Source organism: Citrus sinensis, chromosome 1, assembly GCF_022201045.2.
Source record: "Citrus sinensis cultivar Valencia sweet orange chromosome 1, DVS_A1.0, whole genome shotgun sequence".
NCBI classification, from domain to species: domain Eukaryota; kingdom Viridiplantae; phylum Streptophyta; class Magnoliopsida; order Sapindales; family Rutaceae; genus Citrus; species Citrus sinensis.
Window position 1 is genome coordinate 20,746,462 of NC_068556.1, and position 26,349 is coordinate 20,772,810.

Consider the following 26,349-nt stretch of genomic DNA (forward strand, 5'->3'; position numbering starts at 1 on the left):
AAGAGAAAGGGAAAGTAATAATAATAATAATAAGGGAGAATATTTTAACTTAATTGAGACAACTTATTGTGAACAAATAAAGTGATACCTGAGAATGGTACAACTTCCTTGTTGGATTAATTTAAAGAACAAAAAAAAAATATATAGATCTACAGCTTTTGAAAAGGGGGAAAAATAACTACAAAATTTACAGATGTTGGATATTAGATACATGCTCTGCCGCATGCACCCAACCCCTGGACATTATTGGTACAGAAAATGTGATACAGCCTGCTAAATCAAAATCTAACCACTACAATTGAGGTAAATAAAATTACTCAAGTAAACCCACAAGTTGATCCCGAAAAGAATAAAATTTTACAGTGAATGTTGGAACATCCTAGGGCTACAAAAATTTGGGAATGGGGCAGGATAGTCACGCATATGAGAATCTGCACTGGCTCCTAACTCCTTGAACTGATTGAACTACTTGTGCGTGCAACGAACATTTCATATAGATCTCCAGCTTTAGGACGTTCTGTTGGATTTTCCTCCGTACAACGGCGAAACACATCAACAAGGAAACTAAGTGTTTCTAATTCTGCCTCCGGTTTCTCAAACCCTGAGCCGGATTGAGCGACTTCATGCTCATGGCACGATCCTAGGGCCTCCAGTTCATCTGTTAGCCGCGGGCGCTTACCCATCTGCAATGATCAGAAGCAATAAACTTCTTATTAACTTAAACAAAATATGATGAATTTTCACATTTAAAAAACCACATGTCAATATACATATGAATATACAATAGAAGTATAGGTATCGCTTATTTATTATTGAGTTTAGCCAAGTGATATTGCAGAAAAGTTCAACCAAAAAAGTTTTAACATAGTGATACAAGAATCATCAGTGTCAACATTAGTAAGAAGTGGAAGCTTAATAAAAATCAGGACCATGACATTTTTGTTTTATTCTCAAATATAATATAAGTTCCAAGCAAATTCAAAGGTCATATCCAACCTCACTTGACAATCAAGAGCCCATGAATAGCTTAATCCAAATGACACTTTCTCTATTATTTAAGCATCTGGCATTTTAACATAATTGATTTGAGTAACAAGACTCATATCAGAGTATCTTAAATAATTTACACAAGATTTCCTTTTCCTTAAACACAATACACACACAGGGGGAGAATATAGAGAGCTAGATAGATACATGCAGAGAGAGAGAGAGAGACCTGAATAAGATCGTGAATCTCTAGTTCAGACAACCCCATATATGGGACTTGCAGAGTCAGCAACTCAAGCAGCAGGCATCCATAGGACCATATGTCAACTTCCTGCAGCCACATTGGAAAGACTTTAAAATTACAGAAAACCAAAATCAATTTCAAGAAAACACTGATAATAATGGAAGCTGAATGCCAAAATAAGGAGTTCATTCTTAGGGAATGTTTGGTTTCAATATATTTTACAAAGGCCTAATGTTCTAGAAGGAAAATTCATGTACCAAAAATAGATAGCCATTGCTGCATCACCATTGCATATGGAGGGGGGGAAAAAAACCCATTGCAAAAATTCAGCAACAGATGATCTATCCACTACGTGGAAGTATAACAGAATGTTTACACAATACCCAAGCCGCACATAACTTCATTTCGTCTCAAAGTCCATTCAATCTTTCATTAAAAGCTTATCAAATTTCTATTAATCCCAGCTCTTTAATTAGAGGCAACAAATTCCAGCTGTTAGTAAACAGTCTATATACGCATACAAAATTCTCCTCCAATGAATTTCATTTTCCATCCTAAATTATATATGCCAGCTATTGCTTTGTATACAAACTCAAGTTAATCTTTACATAAACATATCAACAGCATTTTTGTGCCCAATATAACCAATTAGACAGAGGACATGCGCATATCATGTCAGATAGTGGTAGAAGGTGCTCCTTTCAGCAGGAAAAAAAAATGGTAGAATAATTTCAAATAACGAAACTGAGGAAATATTACCAAGCAGATTATCAATTTAGACTCCACCTTAAACTGACAGAATAAGGAAGAACTTACTAGTCCATATAGATTTGGTTTATGCATTGCCCGCAAAACCTCTGGAGCCATCCACCGTGGTGTTCCAACACAAACGTCTGGAGCAGGTATCCCCCTATGAGCAATACAGCATGTGTGCAAAAAAGACCGCAGAGGCACTGCTCTATCAAAATCACAGAGCTTCACAACAGGCTTTCCGTCAGCTTTCTTCCTCTCCAGATCAATCAATATGTTTTCACTTTTTATGTCACGATGCATAATATGCTTTGAATGCAACTCTACCAATGCTGCTGCAACATCTTGAGCAATAAACAATGCCAACTTCACTGATACATGTTTCTCACCAGTTTCTGATAGCTTCTCTATATAATTCTGTTACACAACAAGGAGGAAAAACAGTAAGGCATCTATCAAAAGTTAATCAACAGCAGTAACTCAAAGCAAATAAAATGGCTTATTACCTTCACAGATCCCCCCTTAACATACTCCATGAAAATCGCAGACTGTAACAAATGATGCTCTGGATTTCCATCTGCTGAAGGGAGCCACTTGGAAGATATCTTATGCCCATACATTTCTACTATGCAGGAATGTCTCAGAGCACCCAACATTCTCACTTCTCCTAAACAACTATATTCAAAGTTTCTGATTTCATCAGCTGAACTCCCACAAACCTTTAAGGTACGCACCTGAAACCATAAGCAATGTAAAATTACTACCTGCTTCAACCATATTATTAAGGTGTGCTCTTTAAAATATATATATATATATATATATATATATAATTAACTAAAAGAGGAAGACACATCAGGAGTTATACTGAACTGATGAGACAATACTTTTTCTAGATGTACTTGGTCAAAACTGGAGAAGAGGGGAAAAAAAGAAGAGATTCTTTCAACCTTGTGCTTGCGTTCTCTGCACATATTTCCGGGACAATACAGCTAGAAATAACTTATCTTTGCATAAGGGATAGGTTAAATCATAAGTTAAACATATGGACTATAATTATCTAAATTTTTTTAATTTTCTTAAATTTTTAATAGAGATAGGTCAAAATCATAGTATAAGCCTATGGACAATAGCTATTTGAATTCACCGACAATCATTGACTAAAAATAATTATGTGGAAAGAGCAAAAGAAGGATGAGTTGGAAATTCTACTTAATTAAAAAATAAGACTGATAAGAATATTATGGGAGAAACCTTTGCTGCAGCATCAGCTGATCCAAATTTGCACCGAAAAAGAGAACTTGAAACTGATTTCCCAGCTTCATCACAGGAGCTCAGGGAGGGAAAAGAACCAGGATCAAGACCAGAACAAGGACTGTGATCACTTTCAGTTGAAAAAGGAGCTATTGTCCTATAGAGAGGAATGTACCTGAAACAACAAAACATATCCATAAGAGACCATAGCAAAATACAACAGTCCACAGCAACCCTGTGTCTTCGTTTCTTAATGAGTAATTAAATTCAAAAATACAATTGATTAGACGTGGAGGCATAAAATGACATATAAGCTAAGATGGTTTTTGCATATCATTATCGTCATAATAGCTCTTTTTGATACACATACAGTTAAAGAAGTAGAGCAAGATGGATTCTCATAGTAAAGTATCTCAGCATATAAATTTCTATATGGGACTCAATGGGCATACTCTTAAGTCAGCCAGAGTGAACTAAGCCACTCCAAATAATGCAGTAAGCTAGTAAATGCACCCACAGACACAAGTAAATAATCACACTACTAGTAATCACTAATCATGCATACTTCGGAACATTTTAGGCGTACGGACTTTCAAATCAGATGGTATAAACTGACAACAGATCAAACAATAAAAAAATCTAAATTTTAAACAGAGTATGATGCACAAAGGGAGTATCTGCTTATGAAATCTGATTCACAACATACCGATAAACTGCTAAGACAGTACAAGAGGCACAGATCATCTTTAAAAATGAAGTGAATTCCCAGAACCATATACGACAAAACAGAAGAGAATTACCTAATAAAATATTCTGGATCTGCCTCTTCTCTTATATCATGTGGACGGCATGCATCGACTATCATGCGAATCCATGAATCACCCTTCTTAACAAGGATGGTATTCCACGCATGTGGTTGGAAATCCAAGTAACCCCTAACAAGCTCGCAAGGAACAGGAGGTTCAACCCTATCACATAGATACTAGAGCAATTGAATTTGTATCAGATTATAAGGACTAAGATATGAAGACATAAACAAGCAGATTGAAACATAGAAGTGTAGAAACACAAATACAGTGAAACAATTACCTTCAAAAGCACTGCTCGGTGTCTACAGACACCAAACTGCACACTCCCTATAGGAACTACAACAGAATTTCGCTTTGACTTAATAGAACGCAGAGATTTTTCACAGAGATCAGATAAAACTATATCTTCTACAGCATCCAAAATCTGTTTTTGGGAAGTGTTAGCACTGTCGCTGTTCCCAGTAGAACAAGTACAAACAAAAGGCTTCCTGTAATTTGAACCAGATACAGTTTTTCGTGTCCTTTCAACAATACCACTTCTGTCACTGCCTCCAAAATGATCTGATACAAAAAGAGCAAGCAACAATGCTATCTGCAGATTATCAACAGGTTCTATAACCCCATCTTTGGTTAAACCATTCAACTGCTTTAAATGAAGTACTAAAGCTTGAGCAGAAAGAGCAATTGCATCCAACTCTTCATCACTTTTTCTAAAATAGATAAACAAATAAAACCACATGGTCAGTTGCATATGATATGTCCATCATGACGATAATAAAAAAGTAATGACACTCTCAATATTAGGTATAAAAAATAAACCTGTCCACAAGGATGACTTCACGGGAGTCGAGATGCGGAGTTTGCTCATAACCTGTCAACTGCATGAAGGGCCGGTCACGTCCGGCATCATAAAAACCATCTGGCAGACGATCCTCAATGCTGCAAAAAGAGACACTACTATATTTCTGTGATGCATTGGAGTTCTCCCCCATCGATTTTCGGGATTTGCATGGCTTGGGATTATCAAGATCCCTGTCAGAATGCCTCTTTGTCTTACAAACAGCTTTAGAATTTTCAGAAGATGAACCTTCATCCTGCTCAGTAGCTCCATTTGCTGTAGAGAGTGAAGATGAATCATGCTTGGAACATTCATCATTACCCTCTTTTCCTGTAGACTCAAGACCAGCACACGAACAATTCTCTACATGTAACCCTGTGCCGGATCTGATTTTATCATCTTCAACACTGAAAAGCAAATTTTCACTTTCAGCCTCCGGAGAAAGTAATTGCTTATCATCATCATCCAGGCCTATGATGTCTGATGCTTCTTCTGAAGGAGTTTCAGAGGCCAAGGCATCTAAATTGCCCGATTTGTATCTTTGACCTTCCTTCATTGATGTCTGTGCGTGTCCTTCACCTCTCCACTTCCTGCTGTTGTTTAAACGTTCTTGTCGAGCTCTCTGTTGCAGATGATGTCGCTTCCACTGCTTACTTGACTTCCGAGCTGTCAGAGATCTACTGTTTGAGGAGGATACAGTTGATATGCTAGATGAGGTGTGACGGGAACCTGCATCACTTTCTGCTAACATAAGATCAGCTTCACATATAAGCAATAATGAAAAGTCAAATTAAAAAATGAAAAATAGAAAAGATGGTATCTAAAAAGGATTTAAAGGAGAAAAAATTAAGGAAACTTCACAGGCCTTACCACTAAAAGAAACATTTCCATCATTCTCCAGCATCGGGCCTTCATATACATCCATTTCTGCCGAGGAACTGATGAAATCATCATTGGATGAGTCTTTGCCATTTCCTTCTAAATTACAGCATATCCATGAAGGTACTTGACAATAACTTAGAAGCTTATTGTACTGGAACACACATGAAAAAATCAGAAACAGACAAAAAAAAAATTAGATATAGAAACCAGAAAAGCTCTATGCAAAAATTAGCCAAGTTATCATGACCAACCCACAGGATTACTGCTTTCCATAACAAATCTGAGAAACAAATAGAAATGCATGAGCAGAAGTACAAATAGAACCAAAGCCAATAAAATAATCATTTTCATTATCATAGTTCTTCATATAATGTGCAAACCACAAGCAGCTATCAACTTAAGTACTACATCAGTTTAAGTAACAGAGGAAAGAAGTGATATGATAAATCCAGATCGAATGACGACCAAACATCTGCTCCACTAAACCAGTAAAGACTAAAAGGACAAGAAGCAATCTTTTCTAATTAAAAATTCTATAGCACTTCAACAATCTTAAGTATAGCATTAAAACAGATAAATAAGAATGTAGCAGATAATTCGGTGAAAGGTGCAAATTTAAGACTCTACTTGTACTGGCCAAAGTGAAAACCCCAAGAAGATAGGCACAAATATGGGGCAATGAAATAGAAATGTGAAAAGGAAAAGTGGGAGATATATAATGAACTAGAAAAGGGAGATAAAAATAAGACTTGGGAGAAGCCCAATTTCCATTATACCAAAAATCAATCAAAGTCTTTGATTCAGAACCAAACATAAGGCCGAATAGATTCTAATTGTTTTGGTTTTTCATCATTAATACATTTACTGGCTTCACATCCCCCCCCCCCCCCCCCCCCCACCAAAAAAAAAAAAATCAAAAACCAACCATAAGCCCAAATTAATGGTGGCCAAAACTTGATAAGAGATTCCAGGTATATATAAGTCTTGCATCCATGCATAAATATGTGTAGATCTTTAAGATATCATACATCCGCCAATGTTAGCAACCTATATAAAAGAAGATTCAGCCCTAAGGAATGGAAACAGTAATTCCTAGCCAAAAGAGCAAATTCTGTATAAGGAATAATTGTATAAAGGACAAATAGCAAATGAATTTTGCTAGATTAAAAATTCAAGAAAAAAAAAAGTATTTGACAAGCAAACATTTAATACGCTCGTCCTAATCCATTCAAATTGAATAACAGGAATGAAATGAACCATAACAAAATCAGTAATGTCTAATTAAATCCTTACTGATTATGACGAAATGATTGATCTTAATTATAAGTTATTGACATGTACCTGAAGGTTCAAATTCTGAAGGTTGTGCATTAAGCAAAGGTCAAGAGAACCCAATGAAGTCAGCCTATTATTCGAAAGGTCCAAGTTCTCCAGTCTTTGCAATAAGTATAAACCAGAAGGTAATTCTACCAACTTATTATTCGCAACCTTCAGAGATATCAAAGCCTTCAAATAACATATTTCAGTAGGCAAATACTTCATCTTATTGAATGAAAGATCTAACTGCTCCAAATTACTTAAGCAGCCAATCTCAGGAGGAAGGTATCTACAACAAAAGAAAATATGCATGTATTAAATACTTCCAGTTAATCAACATATATAGCTCATTAACTATGTTCATTCGACCAAAACTACACCAATGTGCCCGCCTATTCTACAAAATTTCAATATGCTATTCAGAAAATCTGAATTTACACTCTTTTTATCCTGTCATATCACGCCAGTGCGAGTCCCAGTATTACTTCTACTTCTAATGCATTTTAACATCCTAGCATTTAGAGATTCATACTTTCTCTATTCCTACTTCTTCCTCAAAAGAATTCAAAAATTAAGCACCGAAAAGTAAAAATGTTTAAGAACACTAACCTAATAGAGAAATGACAAACAGAGAGCTTAGTCAGGCACTTGAGCCCAGCAATCTCACTCAACAACGTCAAAACTGAGGGTCGCGGAGGAACCTTACTCAGCTCAAGCTCCTTCAACCCCTTCAATTTATTCAAAGCGAACCCATTAACCCCCGGTGACGATATTTTTATCTGCAAGCATTCTAACCCCAACAAATTCCCGACCTCAGACGGAAACAAATTTATCTCGTTTCCAAAAAATTTCAAATTTCTCAACTTCTCGTATCGACCCACCGATTTCGGAATCAAATTCAACACATTCTTGTACAAATACAAGCCCTCGACCGAATTATCGCCGCCCCTGTTACCGTAACTCTCAATTAACGGAAAATCAACGGTCTTCCCGGAGACGTCAATGACTGAGTCGTCGTCGTCGTCGTTAACACTGCCGTTTTTCTCATTATTGATTTTGTTGGCTTCTGATGGAAGTTTCTCTTTTATGGGACCCTCAGGAGATTTCTGAGTGATTTCAACGGAATTTGTTAGCTGCATTTGGTCAGTTGATGAATTAAAGAAAACAAAAGGATTAATCTTGGGGCTATTTTCCTGCTAACAAAAGGGGGGGTTTTGGGAAAGTTGTGAGAGAGTTGAAATTGAGATCTGTTTGGGAGGAGGAAAAATTGAGAGGAAAAGGCATATGAAGGAAAGAAAATTGAAAAGGAAAGTGAGGGAAAATTTCGAAGCCGCTGGCCCGCTCCAGGATGGAAAATTTGGGAGAGAGAAAAATAAAGAAACCCTAGAATCTAGACGAATCGTACTGCAGTTATTTGAAGGAAGCTACCCGCTACGGCAGTGGTTTCCACTCGGCACTACGATTGAACTTTTTCTAAACGGCGTCGTTAAGAAAGTTGTTAGAAGGTCGCAAATAACCTTTGCCCAAGGATTTGAAAGTGGAGTTCAGTCAAAGTTTGTGGCGGGTCAAAAGAAAATTACGACGTGGAGTGCATCAAAAGACTTAACGTTATTTGTAGGCTATCTACACCTGCGTGTTAATCTTTAAAAAGAAATTAAAAATTATCATAATTCTCTTCAAAAAAAATAAAATTTGAAGACCATCCACGAATATTTTGAAAATTATGTATATTTTTTTTATAAACATTTCAATTTTAAAATATATTTTACCAATAAGCCTATAAAAATACACAAATTACTTCAAAAAAATCTAACTCATATAAGCTCATTAATCCATCAAATTAAATTATCTTTCACAGTTATTAAAGAGACTCGAGTCCTCTACATTATATTTAAAATAAAGAGGTGTCAACTTATTGTTTTTAATTATGTATATATTTTTTAACTAGAACCAATTTCATAAAATAATCTCAGTTTCAACAATGAGAACAATACATACATATGTGTGTGTGTATGTATCTATGCATATATATATGTGTGTGTATACTGTATAAGTCGAATTAAGATATAAGTACGATGATATTATTAAAAATTTCATTTGTCATCAAAAATAAATATAATTTATAATTTTTGTAATAAATGTGTCCACAATATCACAATATTAGTTGTGCGTCATCCTCAAATCACAAAATAACTTAATTTGCATTTAATTTTGACTTGTAAATTAAGAAAGGAAAGCTATTACCTTGAAATTAACACTGTGCTAATATGAACCTTACATCACGACTTAAGTTAAGCATTTAATTTATTTAATTTTGACTTGTAAATCAAGATAGGAAAGCCATTACCTAGAAATTAACTTTGGGCTAATATGAACTTTACAGCACGACTTAAACAATTAATTTATTACATTAAACATGGAATCACTTAGTTAAAACAATAAAATTGAGCAAATTATCGCTGACTTGAAAAAGAAAGAAAAATCATGACATCATAAATTATAATTGCAACTTCTGTAACTCTCAGTCTTGAATTATAAAATTTATAGGATTGAGACCTAAGTAAACTGTATGTTAATCATTTTTCAACGTAAAGCCCAAAAAGCAAGGACGGCAAATATCCGGCGGGTGTCCATCTATGTGCAAATTTATAATTATATACATTTATATTTATATCTAATTTTAGATGGTGGATTTTGATTTAGATTTTATCTACATGCATGGACACCGATAATAACATATTAATATCAGTATAATAAGATATTTATATCTATTTACAAACACACTATTAAAATAAATATCGGTTAAACCTACTTTTTTGTTTTTCGAAAGGTATAAGCGTACTCAAAAACTTTAAATTTAGACTTACTTTGTGTAATGAATTATAAATCTTTTCCTTTAATAATTCATACGCTATAAAAATCCCATTAAATTAATAGTATTGAGACCATAGAAAATCTATTAATTTAGTAAATATTAATATATCTATAAATTAATAAATTATTAATTAACAAAAAAGTTTCTTATTCTTGGAAAACATAATCTCGTTTATATAGTATTTATTTATCTTGACTTAGCATTTATTATGTTTTTTTGGAATATTAGTTAGTTATCTTATATTTGTAGTAATTAGTTATCTTATATTGACAGTAATTAGATCATTAAAGAGTTTTTATTCTTTTATATTAAAGATGATGTATGGAGTCGAGCTTTCTGGTTGCTGCAAAACAATAATACAAACTAGAATTTTGCATTACAAAAAGAATAAAAGATGAGATCTAATTTCAAATCAATTTCAAGAAACTAAAAAAGTTAACAATAGGAACATATTTTTCAAAAGTCATGTGACATCGTCGATTTAATTTCAAATTAGGCAACTATTAATTTATATCTTAAGTGGGTCTTATAAGAAAATCGAATTTTTTTAAAAAATTATTATTCAATAAACTTATCAAAATATTATTTATTATGTTGGTCAAATTTTTATTAATCAAAATTATAAATTTATCAAAGTACTACTGTATATCTCAAAATCTTTAAGGTAGTGTTTACTTTCTGGAGTGGGAGTGTGGAGTGTGGATTCCTCCCACTCCAGTGTTTGCTTACCTTAAAAAATGAGGGAGTGGGAGTGGGAATCCGTGGATCCCACCTAATTTTGGAGTGGGGAGTGGGATTCCCACTTCCATGGGGGGAGGTGGGAGTGGGAATCCACTCTCCCCTCTTCCCATTTTATCCATATAATTAAATAAATAAATAATATTTAATAAAATAAATAATATCATATTTATTAAAAATAATAATAATATCATATTTATTAAAAATAATAATTATATCATATTTATTTTATTAAATTTAATAAAATAAAAATAAATAAATATTATATTTAAATTAATAATATTAAACATTAATTTTAATAAATATTAATTATTTATTTAATTAATAATAATAAATTTTTTATTAATTTTGTACTATATTATCAATAATAATATTTCATTTGTGTTGCTATTATTAATAATTTTTATTCACATAATTTAAATTTAAATTAATAAAAAATTATGATTTACATAATTAAGAATATTAGTAATTATTATTAATTTAGAAATATAATAAAATATTTATTATTTTCCAAATATTTATTATTAATTTTTTAATTACAAATTATAATTCTGTACATAAAAATAAAATTGTAATTTAAAATAATTTACTCTCAATCCAAGACAAAGTAAACAAATAATTAGGATTCTGATTGACAATCCATACTTTCATTTAGTCTAAGTAAACACCATACTTCCACTCCCATTCTCATCCACACCCCTAATCCAAGGATTACCACTCCTCATTATTCCTACTCCAATCCAAAAAGTAAACGCAGCATAAATTCGAAAGAATTTTGAATGCTCGGAAAGCACAATATCCTATAATTGAGACATTATCATGCTGCGTTACAAAGAATGTTAAAATAAATAAATAAATAGTTGATGCAGCGATTGATGTCTCCAATGGAATTACAGGTTTGGGTCAAATTAGTATTTTAAGACTTATAAGCTCAATTGTAAGGTGCTCATTGGAATTTGACAATAATTAAAATCACGAAAGGCAAAAGCTGGAGTATCGTACAATCGAATTAAAATAGCCAGACGTTTTTTTCTTAATTTTTTACTAAACAAAAAAAAAACACTAAACAAAGAAACGCAAACAACAATAGCTCTTAAAGGAAAAACCATAATACCCACAAAGCCACTCAACTAATTTCCTAGATATATAGCCTTATTTTTTATTTTTTTAACAGAAATTAATTTTGAGCATTTTGGACAGAAATAAAATAAATTGAATTCCATTAGCTGCTGGAGAAATCACACATGTTTGTCCGTAAATGGTCCAATAACTCGTGCTCGCATCACTTGGTGTCAGCCTCCATAATGTGATATAAGCCACATGGCAAAATCCGAGCCCTTAAATTTAGTGACTGCACAGATTGTGACGCGTAAGAGGAGAGGCAAAGTGCAAACAAGATCACAACAAACTCTCCCAAATTAAACCAAAATCCAAACCCGGAACCCAACCACCTTCCTACAAGCAATTTAATTAGCGGATTCAATTCCGATTCCCGCCACATAAACACACGCTCTGCACATACAATTCAAAATAACAACTCACAAATCAAAATTCAAAATCTCTCTCTCTCTGTCTCAAAGAGAAACAAACACTAAAAAGCAAATTAACAAGAAATTTTCTCTACTTAAAATACGAAGATGATTGCGACTCTCAAGTAAGTTAACAAATCCGAGCAACTCATTTTATGCCTTTACAATTTTGTATCGCATAACAGACGCGACGGCGTTTGATCCTCTTTTGTGCTTGATGTTTTATCAGAGCCGAAGAACAAAGCCAGTTACAGCTTGTGGAGCGAGAAGACATAGACGACGAAGAAGACTTGTTTGAAGCGATTGATAAATGTGCGTACTCTCTCTCTCTCTCTCTCTCAGCTCGACGATTCTAGTATTTTGTGCTTCCTCGTTTGTTTTCTTCGAAATTCAATTTGTTTGCAAAACGTTTGAGTGATTTGCGCTATTTGATTGGGAATGACAACGTCAGCAACAGATATCTTCGATTTAATATTTATAGTTGTTTCATTTTTTCCGATTCTCGATTCGATTATTTGTTTTGCAACAATTTTGAGAAATTAGTTGTGCTCGACGTCTGAGTTCTTTTGAATTGCTATTTGGCTCTTTTCTTTTGTATTTTAGCGGAATTCAAATTATGACAAGCAATTTTTGGTGCCTCTTTATTTATTTATTTTTTTTTTTTTTTTTTGGTGTTGTATTCATAACGATGATTCGCTATGAGATCGTTCGGTTGCTGTTTGTTCTTCGCATCTAATTTTACGATTTACGAATTTAATGAATCTGTTCTGTTTTCCAGTGTAATCTAGACCTCCAACTGATTTTGATTTTGATTGCACTTGTCTGTTTGGAATTTCAGTTGAATCAATTGTATATTATCAGTCACTTCAGTCAAATATGTACGTAAAAAATCGTTTGAAAAATTATTTTGTACGAAATGGTTCCCTGATTTGACATCGATCATTAATTTTTAGCTAATTCAAGTTACCTTATTGAAATAAAAGACCGAGAAAAAATGAATTCAAGGTCTGTTAATTTGTCGATTGGTTAGTTGACAATGTTTATGCGCAATTTCTTCAGTGATTTCTCAAGGAATCAATGCTGGAGATGTGAAGAAGCTTCAGGATGCAGGGATATACACCTGCAATGGCTTGATGATGCACACCAAGAAGGTTTAGTGTATATTCTCAATTTCTAATCATTTAATCTGAGAATTTTTTTTTATAATGCAACTCAATGTCTGTTAAACTCTGTGTTTGTAGCACTTGACTGGAATCAAAGGATTATCAGAGGCAAAGGTTGAAAAGATCTGTGAAGCTGCTGAAAAGATAGTGGTTGGTGTTTAGATCTCTCACTAATTGCGTTTTAGTTATGGAATATCTTTGAAGAATTATCATTTTTTGTTTTCCTTTTATTTTACAGAATTTTGGATATATTACAGGAAGTGATGCTCTGCTCCGAGTAAGCTCCAATTTCTTTCTACTTTTAATCTAAGCCATAGATCAGATATGACCTTTCTCTCTCTTATAAATTCTGTTTGCTGTGCTATGTTTTGTTTAACTAAAAGCTTGGATTAGCAATTTTGGTTAATATAAAGGTGATCCTTATCTTTTTGGGCTTATAGAGAAAGGCAGTGATCAAAATCACAACTGGAAGCCAAGCCCTCGATGAACTGTTAGGCGGTGATTTTACCCTCCTTTGATGTTTCATTAATACTGATGATCATCTATGCAATTTTTTTTTTATATCAATCATCAGTCATAATTAATTTGTGTGTAAAATTTGAAAAGGTGGGATTGAGACTGGAGCCATCACAGAAGCTTTTGGGGAGTTCCGGTAAGAACAATTATCTTTCCTTTTCTTTAATTACCGTATATCTGTAAGCTTTGCTTCATGGTCATCCATCTGTTTAGCTGTTTAACTTGTTTACTAAAACTTCATTCAGGTCTGGGAAAACACAGCTTGCTCATACCCTATGCGTTTGCACGCAGGTTCTTCTTTGCCCTGATTATATATGCCTCCGGTCCTCTACATGGATAATAGTTAGTGTATTAGTGCAACAATTAATTACTGATTACATAGTGAGTATGCTTTGATTGCCCTTGTACTGTTGTACAACCCTTAGATTCAACACATTAGAGGAAATGGAAGTGAAAGGTAATCCACCTTGTTAAAATGAAATCAAATTCCATTGTCTTTGGGCTATGAATTTGAAAAGTTGCTATTGTAAGATATGACCTTGGCTCAAATAGGCTATGCCTTGTATTACATAAAAGTCATGTTATGCACATTAATCCCGATGATTTGAATATTCTGGTTATCATTGCAGCTTCCTACAAATATGCGGGGTGGGAATGGGAAGGTTGCTTACATTGACACTGAAGGAACTTTGTGAGTTTCCTTTTCCTCTTGAAATCTAAAATGATTTGTTAATGTCTCTCATTGATTGAATTGGTAAATCATAACTACTTTTGCAGAAATCAGTCAGTTTCATTGTGTTTTCTTCTTTAATATATGCACTTGCAGCCGCCCTGATAGGATTGTACCCATAGCTGAAAGATTTGGAATGGACCCAGGAGCTGTCCTTGACAATGTAAGCATTTTCTTCCCATGTCATTCACTAATTTCGCCAAGGGAAGAACACACTTAACTAAAATGTCTTTTCTGAGAAAGATCATTTATGCTCGTGCGTACACATATGAGCATCAGTACAACCTACTTCTTGGTCTGGCAGCAAAAATGTCTGAAGAACCATTCAGACTTCTGGTGAGATTTCAACAGTAGAATTATCCTATGATACATAAATCAGAATGTATTGTATTAATGTTCATGTCAACACACATTTTCAGATTGTGGATTCAGTGATTGCCCTCTTTCGAGTAGATTTCACAGGAAGAGGAGAACTTGCAGATCGACAGGTTACTTCAGATTCCTCGAGATCCCTACACTATCTTTAGAATTTCTCTTCATTTATCCTAAAGTGAACAACTTGCAATTGCAGCAAAAATTGGGACAAATGCTCTCCCGATTAACAAAGATATCTGAGGAATTCAATGTTGCGGTCTACATGACCAACCAAGGTAACTCTTACTGCCACGGTATCTTTGACCTTGTAGTATGCTCGTTAATCCAGAAAGCTTCACACTTAAATTTGGGACTTGATTCTGTTTTCAATTTGATTAGTAGACCTAGCATTCCAAATGTTTTTAGCAACTCTTTTATCAGCGGTTCTAGAATTGAACTAGTCATTAGTGCATCTGTCGGCAAGCTCGCCACTCAACAATTTGAACTATTGCTGAACTATTTTATATGATTATTGGCGGCAGTTATAGCCGACCCAGGTGGGGGGGTTTTCATATCAGATCCAAAGAAACCGGCAGGAGGGCATGTGCTTGCTCATGCAGCGACAATAAGATTGATGTTCCGGAAAGGAAAAGGTGAACAACGCGTCTGCAAGGTGTTCGATGCCCCAAATCTGCCAGAGGCTGAAGCAATATCCTTTTCTTATCATATTATTCTAATTAAGGTTTTTCATCATAATTAAACATGCCCAAATATGAAACAGCAATATCTTGTTATTTCTATACAAAGTTGTTCTTGACAGTAAATACGTATTTCAGATAACACCAGGTGGCATTGCAGATGCCAAGGACTAGCCAAAAGATCATCAGCTCAAGACCCAGCAGCAACACCTCATGCGGCACATTTATAATGTTTCAGTTACTTCATATCTAGTTATGGTTGTCTAAGTAGGAAAAAAAACAACTGGGAATTTAACTTAGTTGCTTTTTCACTTAAGCTCTGTAAATGTTAATCCAATTCCAAAGTGTCTGCTACCCAAAGTAATTCAATAATAGCTTATCTTCAACTACCTATAAACTTTCATATGTATACAGACTTGCTTGCTTTGATATACCACCTAAGTTGTTAGAAAAGAGAGATTCCAGGACACTATAACATCATACATGCAATTTACAAATTATCAACAAAGCCATTGTCCAATGTAATATTATTGCATGTTATATGCCACAAAGCCTGGGCTTAGTTTTGATAGTAAGCAACACAGTTTGCTGCATGAAATCTCTAATAAACAATGTAAAGCTCGGTACCAAATAAAGCATATAAGTCATATGATGGTAACGGGAACTGCAAAAGTGATGAAATAAACCCTCGGAAGGCCCAATAATAATAAAAACCTTCCCGGAAAGTTGTAGTTATGGACTTAGAGGTTTGTGGACCAGTTGGCAGCACTCCCAACTCTTGGCATGCCGGTTTCTTTCTTAGTCTCAGCATCCACCTTGAAAGTTGAACCACAAACCTGACCTGAACTATCTACCCTTGGCACAGGCTTCAGCTCATTCATGGGGTGCTCGAAGCTCCTCAATCCACCAGAAGATGTAAAGAAGCATGCTAAGAGAAACAACATCAGTGAAATGAGAACTTCAGTGTGTAATGACAATGAGAAGCACAAAAAGTGGGTGGCAACAAATATGAAGAGATACAAGATATGAATTGATGTACACATTCACTACTATCTATGAATTAACATAATTTCATTTATATTTCGTATATACCTTTAGGGAATGGTGCAAAAGACTTCCCACAGCCCTTCTTCACAATCTCTACATCATCGGAAAGAACAAGATGGCCTTCAGAATCAGTACCCCAGAAGAAGGGAACACTCCCATCAGCATCCTGCACAAAGTCAAAGTAAATTAAAAACTTGATCCAATAGTGATGCAATGCTGATGATCAGAATCCATGATAGAAGAGATCAACCAGGATAAAAAAAGCTACGAGGAATAGAGGACATTCTTATTACTCACAGAAGCTAAGAATGCGTTTTTCGAAGAGCTGTCATAGAGAATAAATGCAAACTTCCCTTGAATGTCTCTGACAACCTGATCGGCAGGATAAGGACCTCGATCCCTGAGAGTTCTGTAAGCCTCAATGACAATGATGACCTCATTTGCTGTTTTGTTTAGTCCATATTGCTGCTTCAGCAGAGCAACGTTCTCAATGTGGCCTTGGAACAAGCAGAAAATGTCATCCACAACCGCAAATAATCTGACAAGATTCAACAAAACACATATGAATACAAATCATTGCGTGCGGCAAAAATGAGATACTAGGATATAAAGAAAAAAAGCTTTGCAAATCCCCATTGAGTGGTAGAAAGGAAAACAGCAAACAGATGTCTTTTTGAAAGATTAATCAAACCCAAAATCCATTAAATGCTTAGACACGGCCACTAAAAAACAAGAAACTCAAAAGCAACAAAGGAGTCAGTTTCGTTGTCCAATTAAAATGAAACCCTAGAGCGCTGCTTCCAAAATTGAAATCTTCCCCAACGAAATGATTGATTGAATATTTCTGTTATATGGAACATCCAAACAAATAATAGACAAAACAGTTGAAATCACATAAATTAATACAACTAATGGACACCATCATCTTTGTCTTTCTTAATAATATTAGTGAAAATAAATTAAATAGACGAGCAAATAGAACTACAAACAGACAAACAAACAAGCAGGATCTCTGGATTTGGACTATATGCCACCGTAACACCAAATCACCTCATAATTAAAAACAAATCAAACTTTTAATGCATTTCAACCGAAACAATTAATTTCAGGCACCATCCAACAGTAACAAAAAGTACCAATTTTTCTTTCCTTTTCTTTTTCTTTTTCTTTTTAAATTCACAAAATCTCACCAAGATCCATAGAAGAAATTCAATTATGTATCATCAGACCACCAAAGAATAGTCCTTAAAAATGGGACATCAACATGTATCAAAAAGATAAAAGTGATCCAGATCGGATCATCATTCAACAACCCAAAAACGAAAGACCAAGAAACAACGCAAGCAAGAAAAAAAAAATTGTTTAATGATGTGGGTATTAATGGTCACCTTGGCAAAAGAGGATTTTGCCTGTTAAGGGAGTAAGCAATGACGCCAGAAGAGCCAAGATTCACAGTGACAGAGCCAGGGTGAACAGAGCTAAAGTGGTTAGCCAATAGACCATTCTTCAGCGCGCAAGCAGACTCGGTCTGTGGACTCTGCAGAGCCTCTGGGGCTTTGGCCACCGATTTGTCAAACACTGCCAGCATTTTCTCTCCCTCACGATCGTTCTTCACTGGCCACGATAAAAAGAAAGACAAAAAGTTTTGATGCGTGCGCTCGATGGAAAAATGTCAAGCAGTTTTAACAGCAACCAATTGAGGTCGTTACAGGTATATATAGAAAATGCAGCCGGTGACTGAGTTAGATGAAATTCCTTTATACCCCTTGATTGTTGGTAGATTTGCAACTGTTTCACTAATATGTTGGTGGTAATATCTTCACATTATCATACCCTTTCTGTTATTTAGTTTTATTTGTGCAACCTTTTCTTTTTAATTGTCTTCCATTATCCTTGTTGATATTATATTCCAATATTCATTATGTCGGGTTTTAATACTTTCCTTCTTTTCTAGGGAAATTTATAAAAATAATCATAAAATTTTTTATTTTTTCACAATTAATCTTTTTAACTTTTTTCTTTCAATATTAGCCAAACACATACTTTTCTCTCCAAATTACCCTTCTTTACAAACCCTTCTTTACAAACCAAAAGCAACATTCTTTCTCTCTTTCGTCAAAAAAAGGCAGCTTCCACTCTTGAATCATCAATCAACGGCAACGGCAAAAGGCAACGATAAAAAGTGAAATTCGATCATAATTTATTCGGATCCAATACTAATCGGCATCAAATAGTGGTATGAGTTATTTTGTTGCTCGTGAGTTTGATTGAACTGCGGATGATTTCGTGGGTGAATCTGGCGACAGGTTATCTGTCGCACCAAAACTTGGAGCGACAGGCAGCCTTTCGCACCAAGTTTCGTGCGACAGTCAGCCTGTCGCACCAAAAGCCAGATTCATTATAATTAACTATTAATTTGATAGGGCCGAAATAATTTATTTTTTTATAATTTCAGGCTTAATGGATTCAGTTGTACTTGAATTGTGTTACGATGGTTGCTGGGAGACATTAGAGGATGGGCATATGGAGTATGTCAATGGTAAAAATAGAGTTTTTTTGGTTGGAAAAAATTATCTTTTTGATCAGTTATTGGCAAGAGCATACGATGTGTTACAAATTAATCCTAATGAATATAGTATCACAATGAAGACAACTTTGAGGTCTAGTAACACATTATATCGTGTATGTGCACTGCCCATGGATATATTTGATGATGAAATGGTGAGGGTTGTGTTACATATGGCATCCGACGTAGCTAATTTTGGATGCGTTCCTATATTTGTTACCACATCACCTCGAGTTCCGAGTGGAAGTATTGAGCCACATGTCGATACAGAAACTTCGTTTAGAGCAAATATGTCTGGCCCCGATAATGAAGAAGAGGTATTGCCAAGGACAATATCACTGCAGCAATATTACTCTCCAATCCACGACAATTATGACAACATTGATAATGACGGCGTTACGTTACAGGATGTTGGAGCAACGATATTTTCAACGACGTCGTTGGAGCAACGGTATTCTCCGTATCACAATAATGATTTTCGGGACAATGATGATTTTCATGATGAGACAGAGGGGGATAATGTTTGTGCAGAACCTTCTAATAATATGAGGGGCACTCATTTCAATAATGATGGTGATGATGGAGGAGCCGGTCCTTCGAATGTTCCGTCGTTTCAGCATAAAGATGAGTGTGAAGACAATACTCCTGTGAATAACAGAGGCAATAGACCTATTCCAGCAATGGTTCGATCGAGAAGGAGAATTGACTCTCTCACAAGTCTTGCTCCAACTTTGCCTTCGAACATGGTTGCTCCAAGTTTTGTTAACAGTTGTGACTCAGATGATATCAGTGTGGGTAAGCTATTTGCTGAGAAGAATGAGTTTATATTACAACTACGCAAGGTTGCCTTTCGGGATAAGTTTGATTTCAAGATTGCACGGTCTACTACGACACGTTTCGAGGCTCACTGTAGTTCAGAATCATGTAAATGGCGTATTCGAGCAACTAGATGTTCGAACGAGGAAAATGTTCCTTGGGTGGTGCACAGAATTGATAATGTACACACTTGTCATAATGAGGTATTGGTTGCTGGACGTCATCAAGTCAGGAGCCAGGTTGTCGGTCATATTATCGCAGATAAATATATTCAAGACAAGAGAATTTATACTCCGAATGACATAAGAGCAGATATGCAACAAGAATACGGTGTTCCGTTAACATACCAGCAGGCATATCGGGCAAGAGAAGTTGGTCTTGAAATAGTTCGAGGCAACCCTGCAGAGTCATACAACTTGCTCCCTAAATACTCTCACGTACTAACTGCAGCGAATGAGGGTACAGTCACTCACATCGAGCAGGATGGAGATGGTAATTTCTTGTACTATTTTGTAGCACTCGAATCTTCCATCAAGGGTTTTATGCAGTACATTCGGCCTGTCATTGCTGTAGATGGTATTCATCTCAAGGGGCTATATCGTGGAAGCATGTTCGTGGCAACATGTCTTGATGGTAACAATCAATTGTATCCGTTAGCCATTGGGATCATGGATTCAGAAAATATTGATGCTTGGGAATGGTTTATGATGAAGTTACACGGAGTGATTGGCGATAGACCTGAGTTGGTAATTATATCTGATCGATGCACTGCCATAAGAAGAGCCGTTCTTAAAGTATTTCAGAATGCAGCTCATGGAGTTTGTTTTTACCACGTGAAAGGTAACATTAAGTCACAGTTTAGAATGTCAAAAGCTCTTTGGGATCAATTTGAGCCTGCCTTTATTAATGCAGCAAAAGCATATGGCCACGAGGAATTTAAGAGACAACTTGAAGGGTTGTGGATGATCCACTCGGGTGCGGCTGACTACCTAAAAAATAATGTCGGTACGTGTAATTGGGCAAGGTCTCAGTTTGAAGGTAGGAGGTACAACATACTTACCACCAACATCGCAAAGAGTGTTAATTCTTTCGTGAGGGAACCCCGAAAATTTCCTGTTACTCATCTTGTTGATCACTTTAGGAAAACGCTGCAGCAATGGTTTTATGATAGAAAAATTGTGGCTGAATCAATGAGTACTCGGCTAACAACATGGGCAAATGAAATAGTCACTGAGCGGAGAACTATGGCTGAAAGAATGATAGTTCGGCCGGTGTCTCCGCATCGATTTCAAGTTATAGGTGGTGGGCTTAAGGAAGGTTTGGTTGACTTGCAAAAGAAAACTTGCTCCTGCAGAGTATTTCAGCTTGATCAGCTAGTATGTGCTCATGCAATTGCGGCGTGTCTAACACACCGGGTGGATTATATTAATCTTTGCTCGGACTTTTACACTACAGAATGGTTGGCGATGGCTTATGCACAACCAGTGGAGCCAGTTGGCGATGTGGTTGATTGAGAAGTTCCAGATGAAATTCAGGAGATGCAAGTATACCCTCCAGTTGAGGCACCTCCACCTGGCCGTCGTAAAGAGCTCAGAATACCCTCGGCTGGCGAGGACGTTAACCGACGAACTGTAAGATGCGGGCAGTGTCATGAACTGGGCCATAATCGCAAGCGGTGTAAGAATCACATTGCGTCGAATCGAAGTTAGTTGTATTGTTTCAATAATTCGTTGGTTAAAACTGTTATACTTTTTTAGTGTATTGTACACTTATATGTGAGTGTGATTTTTTTTTAATATTAAAATGTGAGCATTCAAATTATATAAACTTAAGTGCGCAAATTAAAATAAAAATTTATATTTCAACATTGAAATTACTACAACGGTTTACAATATAATATCGTCATTAAATATGTCAACCGCAATCTTTTTTCTAAAATACTCGACATGACTAGCGGTAAACTCTAATGTAAGCCCGAACATTAAATACATCGTAACCATCAATACAAAAACGCCGTAGTCGCCAGTTCCGCGCTCCTGTTGTGGCGCACTCCTAACTGCGATAACTTTCCAGGGGTCGGCACTTCGCAACTCAGGTCGGATGTTGTAGAACCCAACATATTCCAACCATCGAGGGAAGATAACTTCAAGTGGCTTGAATTTCAACCTGTATCTTTTGTCGTCGCGGCATGTGAGTAATGAGTCATAAATCCAGACTTTGTTTTTCCAAAAGTCTACTCGTGCCAGTACCCAATGCTCGCCGTCCAAGTTAACAGGGATGAGTAACTGTATATAAAAATTCAAAAACATCTTCGTTATATATGAAATTGAAAAACAACTAAGAAAAATCGACAACTTGTATATGAAATGCAATAAACTACATACCATATCGACATCCGTCATCGATTTGGACATTGTGTGCTGTCGCCCACAGAGATAGCTATTCAAGCGGTCTTCGAATTCTAATAAATCGACCGCACAATGGCCATTGTTCCATACCTGAGTCAAGAACACCTAATACATAGATAACCAAAAAAATGCATTAATTAACAAAACTTAAAGACGATAAATAAAAAAAACATAAATAGTATTTATGTTCGTTATGTTGGCACGTTACCCAAAAAAATGTGTCGGTATGTGTGATACGTTGAAGTAAGGCATTCGGACACTGGCGTTGTTTCTCGCTAATCAAGCGAAAATACTCGTGATTATACTGTAAATAAACATAAACATTACGATATAAAAGAAAATATTTATATACAAATCCACATTACTCAAAGCACTTCGAAAATATAATTACCTCATCGCCTAGCCATCCCATCGAAGTTAAACCCAAAAGTATTTCAAAGAATGACCGCGGGTGCCAGACTCTCCGAACCACTGTCATATCACCAGCGAACCATCGATCAAACTCAGCAAACATACTAGAGTCCTCCAATCCTCTCAGTGGATTTATATCCACAGTCGTACTCATGTCAATCGCATGCTCCAAGATTTGGGGTCGACGCAAAGGCCAGACGTTCTGTCTTCGCCTGACTGGAGGAATCATGTAAGGACTGTTATAAACATACGACGGTATGTACGCGCGGCCAAATTTACTAACGCCAGGAGGCACCTCAGAGAACACATGCACGCTCTCCCCACTAACATCCCCGTAGAAACTATACAATGACGTGGGCGTAGACAAATTTTCATTGCCCACGTTAATATACACTTCATAGTCATCCGGGGACTGTCCATTCGGCAAGAAGAACATATTAAACAACTATCAAATTAAAAGTTAAACGAACATAATTATTAAATTTAAATTTGCTCACCGCATACGAGCGTGCAGTGGGAGAATCCTTATTTGAACGTTTAGAAAATGTGTCGATGAAGCCAACAACAGTTTCTTTAAAATCTTTTAATTATGACTTTATTTCATACACGTTACGATCAAGCTTATCCAGCCGTCGTCGTACGTAATCATTAAACTGCTTTGTCCTCGACTATTACAAAAGGAAAAAATAAATTTAAAATAACAATAAAAAAATAATAATTTATAAAGGAAAAATATCATATATTATTTATAACCTCAGAATCCCATGCGTCATCAGAGTTGTCTGTTTGCTGCTGGTGGTCATCAACAGCCACCTCATCCTCAAAAGTGTCATGACCCACCTCATCCTCAACCTCAAAAGTGTCATGACGCTGCTCTGGTATTGGGTTTGGTATGTCGTCACGATCGTCATGCTCGTCTGATTGCCTTGTAACCGACGGCATCGCGTTGATTGAGGGTTGGTGCTGTATAAAGTATCATTTAAAATTAGTAAATGAAAAGTCAAAAATTTCGATTAACAAATTTTTAGTACTTAGAGTATACCGACCGTATGAACCCAGTCTGAAATGCTTGGCAAGTAATCATTCACAGAGAGCTAATATTTTCTGCTACTCTCCTTTGAATTTGGCTCAAGAGTTTGTAAAACGTCCCCCTGCCATAAATTCAATTGAAAATTTTAAGTAAGTATACATTTCTTAAATTTAGTAAAGTTTAAAAAAATAAGTAATACATATTACTTACAAGACGAGATTCGTCGTTGAAGAACGAATAAACCTCCGCAAAGTTGATTCTCGAAGACGCCATGGGCTTCCATTGCAGAATGCGGGGAATCTTATTCTTCGTTTTGACGACCCATGTTAATGGCAACCCTCCGATTGCTACGTAAATCCAAGCCTACAACAACCAAAGTGAAAAATCAAATAAAACAACTATCAAATATTTAATACTATAAAACTTATTAATAAACCAAAAAAAAAGCACCTGAACCCCAGACGTAAAGCCGTAAAGATTGTATTTTTCAATATTATGATCTGGATTTTTCAACCGAGTCTTCTTAAATTTCTCGTCTTTCTCGAACAGTGCATTGTCAAGACTCTCGTAAATCATTTCCTACGACAATAGACCCCATGGACGCTTTCGGAAGTACTGGATATCATCAACTTGGTCAAGCCAATCGAAATTAATTTGACAGTGATTTTTTCTTGCATTTAGTACTCTGTCCGCAAAATAAAACAGCGCAATCTTTAATGCGTCCATATCGTCCATTTCCTCGAATTTCAACTCCTTAAATACTGCATCGAATTGCTTCACATTAATCTTACGATGCACCCCACCAAAATACGTATTCCATAGCCTCTGCTCCATTTCATCATTTTCTTGATTGGTATCAACACCAAATGAAAGTCCAGTAACCAAGCACCATTCGACAATTGACAAGCGAATCAAATGCTTACCAATTTGAAACAATAACTGATCCTCACGGCTATCTTCTTCATGGGCCACTTGGCGCAATAAAAGATTGTGCAAAATTACCCTATTAAATGAAAAACTTCGACACTCCAAGAAATGCCCAAATATATCCTTTTTGAACATACTCAACTGCCGCTTTGTTAATTTTTCCTCGATGGCTTTTACGACCGAAGATAACATACACATGCTCGAAATTCGACCAGGAAAGTGATCAGCATAACGAAAATACATCTTGCCTACTTCAATATCCGGTGATTCTGATTTCGTCATGTATCTGTAATATTTATAAAATTATTACATTAAATTTACAGAAAAAAAAAATTGACTCGTTAAAAAAAAAATCTAATTTTTGGTGCGACAGCAAGCCGTGCATGGGCGCGTGCGCGCCCTACCCCTCTCCCTCCCCACCCCCAAAATTAATCACTCCAAAATCGAAAACAATACTCACAAACACCACCAACCACCACAAACATCATCACCACCACTATTATTCTCAAGCTATAACTATTATTATTCTAAAATCTCATTTTAAATTAATAAAAATAAGAAAAATAACTAACCTAAGTTTTGTTGAAGGTTGTAGATCGTAGATCGGATGCCGGTGAGAGATGGAGCCGCCGCCGACGAGGGTTGATGTCGCCGCCGATGATGGGAGTTGGATCGGTTTGGGAGAGATGAGTGAAAGGGAGTGTTGGGGGAGAGATGAGGGAGGGGTATTTTGGTCTCAAATATTGTTTTATGGCTAATGTTGATAGAAATATTTTTGGGGGGTTAAGATGAAAAAAAGCAAAATTTTTTTGATTATTACTGTAAATTTCCCTCTTTTCTATCAATAAGTGTAAAATATTTTGGACCCTCCGATTTATTACCTAATTGGACAGCATTGCAGCCAGCCTCAAAGAATTGGGGGATTTTGGTGTATGAGCCAAAATTTTCATCATCCCAAGTAGATTCAGGGACTGGGAGTGACAAATATCAAACCATCAGTGGACTTGCGAGCCATCTGATAAATAATGTACTAAACTATGTGTTCCTGTTTTCTGATACATCGTAATTCATGCACACAATCTTCGAGTAACTACCTATTTGTAATTACAATTTCAGAATTAAAATTATTCACAATAAAATTATTTAAAAGTTGGAGCTTATCCATAAGCCAGGTGATGGCGTGTCACGAAGTAGGTCGGTGGGAAACATATGAATGATACGCTTTTTGGTCAAATGAATCTAGGGAATGGCCAGTCAGCCTCCTGCTACGCGTTTGGGTATATAATTAGTTAAAATGAATCACCACGTGGAAACATTTTTCTTCATCTCTCTAGAAGTTTGCTGGACCTTTGTGGTTTTCTTAATTATCCAAATTGCTTTGATAAGCATAGATTTCTGTGACTTGAATTCTATAATCTCCAATGATGGTCACATTCGGAGTAAGTCATGAATTCAATTTTCTT

At 35.8% G+C, this 26,349-nt stretch overlaps 4 protein-coding genes across 6 annotated transcripts; 1 reads left to right on the plus strand and 3 right to left on the minus strand.

Moving 5' to 3' along the window:
• Nucleotides 1-21: 21 nt before the first annotated feature.
• On the minus strand, nt 22-8,548 carry LOC102627898 (hypothetical protein). 2 transcript variants are annotated; one of them, XM_006489408.4, is made up of 11 exons: nt 7,688-8,548; nt 7,103-7,367; nt 5,750-5,912; nt 4,861-5,608; nt 4,322-4,751; nt 4,033-4,214; nt 3,233-3,407; nt 2,488-2,715; nt 2,048-2,398; nt 1,217-1,318; nt 22-683 (listed from the first exon to the last, which is right to left on the minus strand). In XM_006489408.4, the coding sequence occupies exons 1-11, from the start codon at nt 8,215-8,217 to the stop codon at nt 444-446; spliced, it is 3,414 nt and encodes a 1,137-aa protein (XP_006489471.2). In that variant the 5' UTR covers nt 8,218-8,548; the 3' UTR covers nt 22-443. The 2 variants fall into 2 exon arrangements, with proteins under 2 accessions (XP_006489471.2, XP_006489470.2); XM_006489407.4 differs by having other exon boundaries at nt 4,861-5,620; nt 7,688-8,547.
• Nucleotides 8,549-12,097: 3,549 nt separating this feature from the next.
• Nucleotides 12,098-16,070, plus strand: LOC102627316 (meiotic recombination protein DMC1 homolog). 2 transcript variants are annotated; one of them, XM_006489405.4, is made up of 15 exons: nt 12,099-12,345; nt 12,450-12,532; nt 13,280-13,371; nt 13,462-13,533; nt 13,622-13,660; nt 13,824-13,881; nt 13,990-14,035; nt 14,145-14,190; nt 14,529-14,590; nt 14,726-14,792; nt 14,873-14,965; nt 15,049-15,117; nt 15,201-15,279; nt 15,526-15,692; nt 15,811-16,070. In XM_006489405.4, exons 1-15 carry the CDS (start codon nt 12,329-12,331, stop codon nt 15,853-15,855), a joined length of 1,035 nt encoding a protein of 344 aa, XP_006489468.2. In that variant the 5' UTR covers nt 12,099-12,328; the 3' UTR covers nt 15,856-16,070. The 2 variants fall into 2 exon arrangements, with proteins under 2 accessions (XP_024948029.2, XP_006489468.2); XM_025092261.2 differs by lacking the exon at nt 14,873-14,965 and having other exon boundaries at nt 12,098-12,345.
• A 123-nt stretch (nt 16,071-16,193) lies between these two features.
• Nucleotides 16,194-18,418, minus strand: LOC102627606 (stem-specific protein TSJT1). Its single transcript, XM_006489406.4, has 4 exons — nt 18,117-18,418; nt 17,026-17,266; nt 16,774-16,894; nt 16,194-16,609 (listed from the first exon to the last, which is right to left on the minus strand). The coding sequence occupies exons 1-4, from the start codon at nt 18,314-18,316 to the stop codon at nt 16,422-16,424; spliced, it is 750 nt and encodes a 249-aa protein (XP_006489469.1). The 5' UTR covers nt 18,317-18,418; the 3' UTR covers nt 16,194-16,421.
• Nucleotides 18,419-21,996: 3,578 nt separating this feature from the next.
• On the minus strand, nt 21,997-25,941 carry LOC112499589 (uncharacterized). Its single transcript, XM_052444314.1, has 8 exons — nt 25,459-25,941; nt 24,170-25,172; nt 23,976-24,080; nt 23,427-23,892; nt 22,910-23,341; nt 22,727-22,822; nt 22,495-22,623; nt 21,997-22,395 (listed from the first exon to the last, which is right to left on the minus strand). The coding sequence occupies exons 5-8, from the start codon at nt 23,156-23,158 to the stop codon at nt 21,997-21,999; spliced, it is 873 nt and encodes a 290-aa protein (XP_052300274.1). The 5' UTR covers nt 23,159-23,341; nt 23,427-23,892; nt 23,976-24,080; nt 24,170-25,172; nt 25,459-25,941.
• Nucleotides 25,942-26,349: the final 408 nt, after the last annotated feature.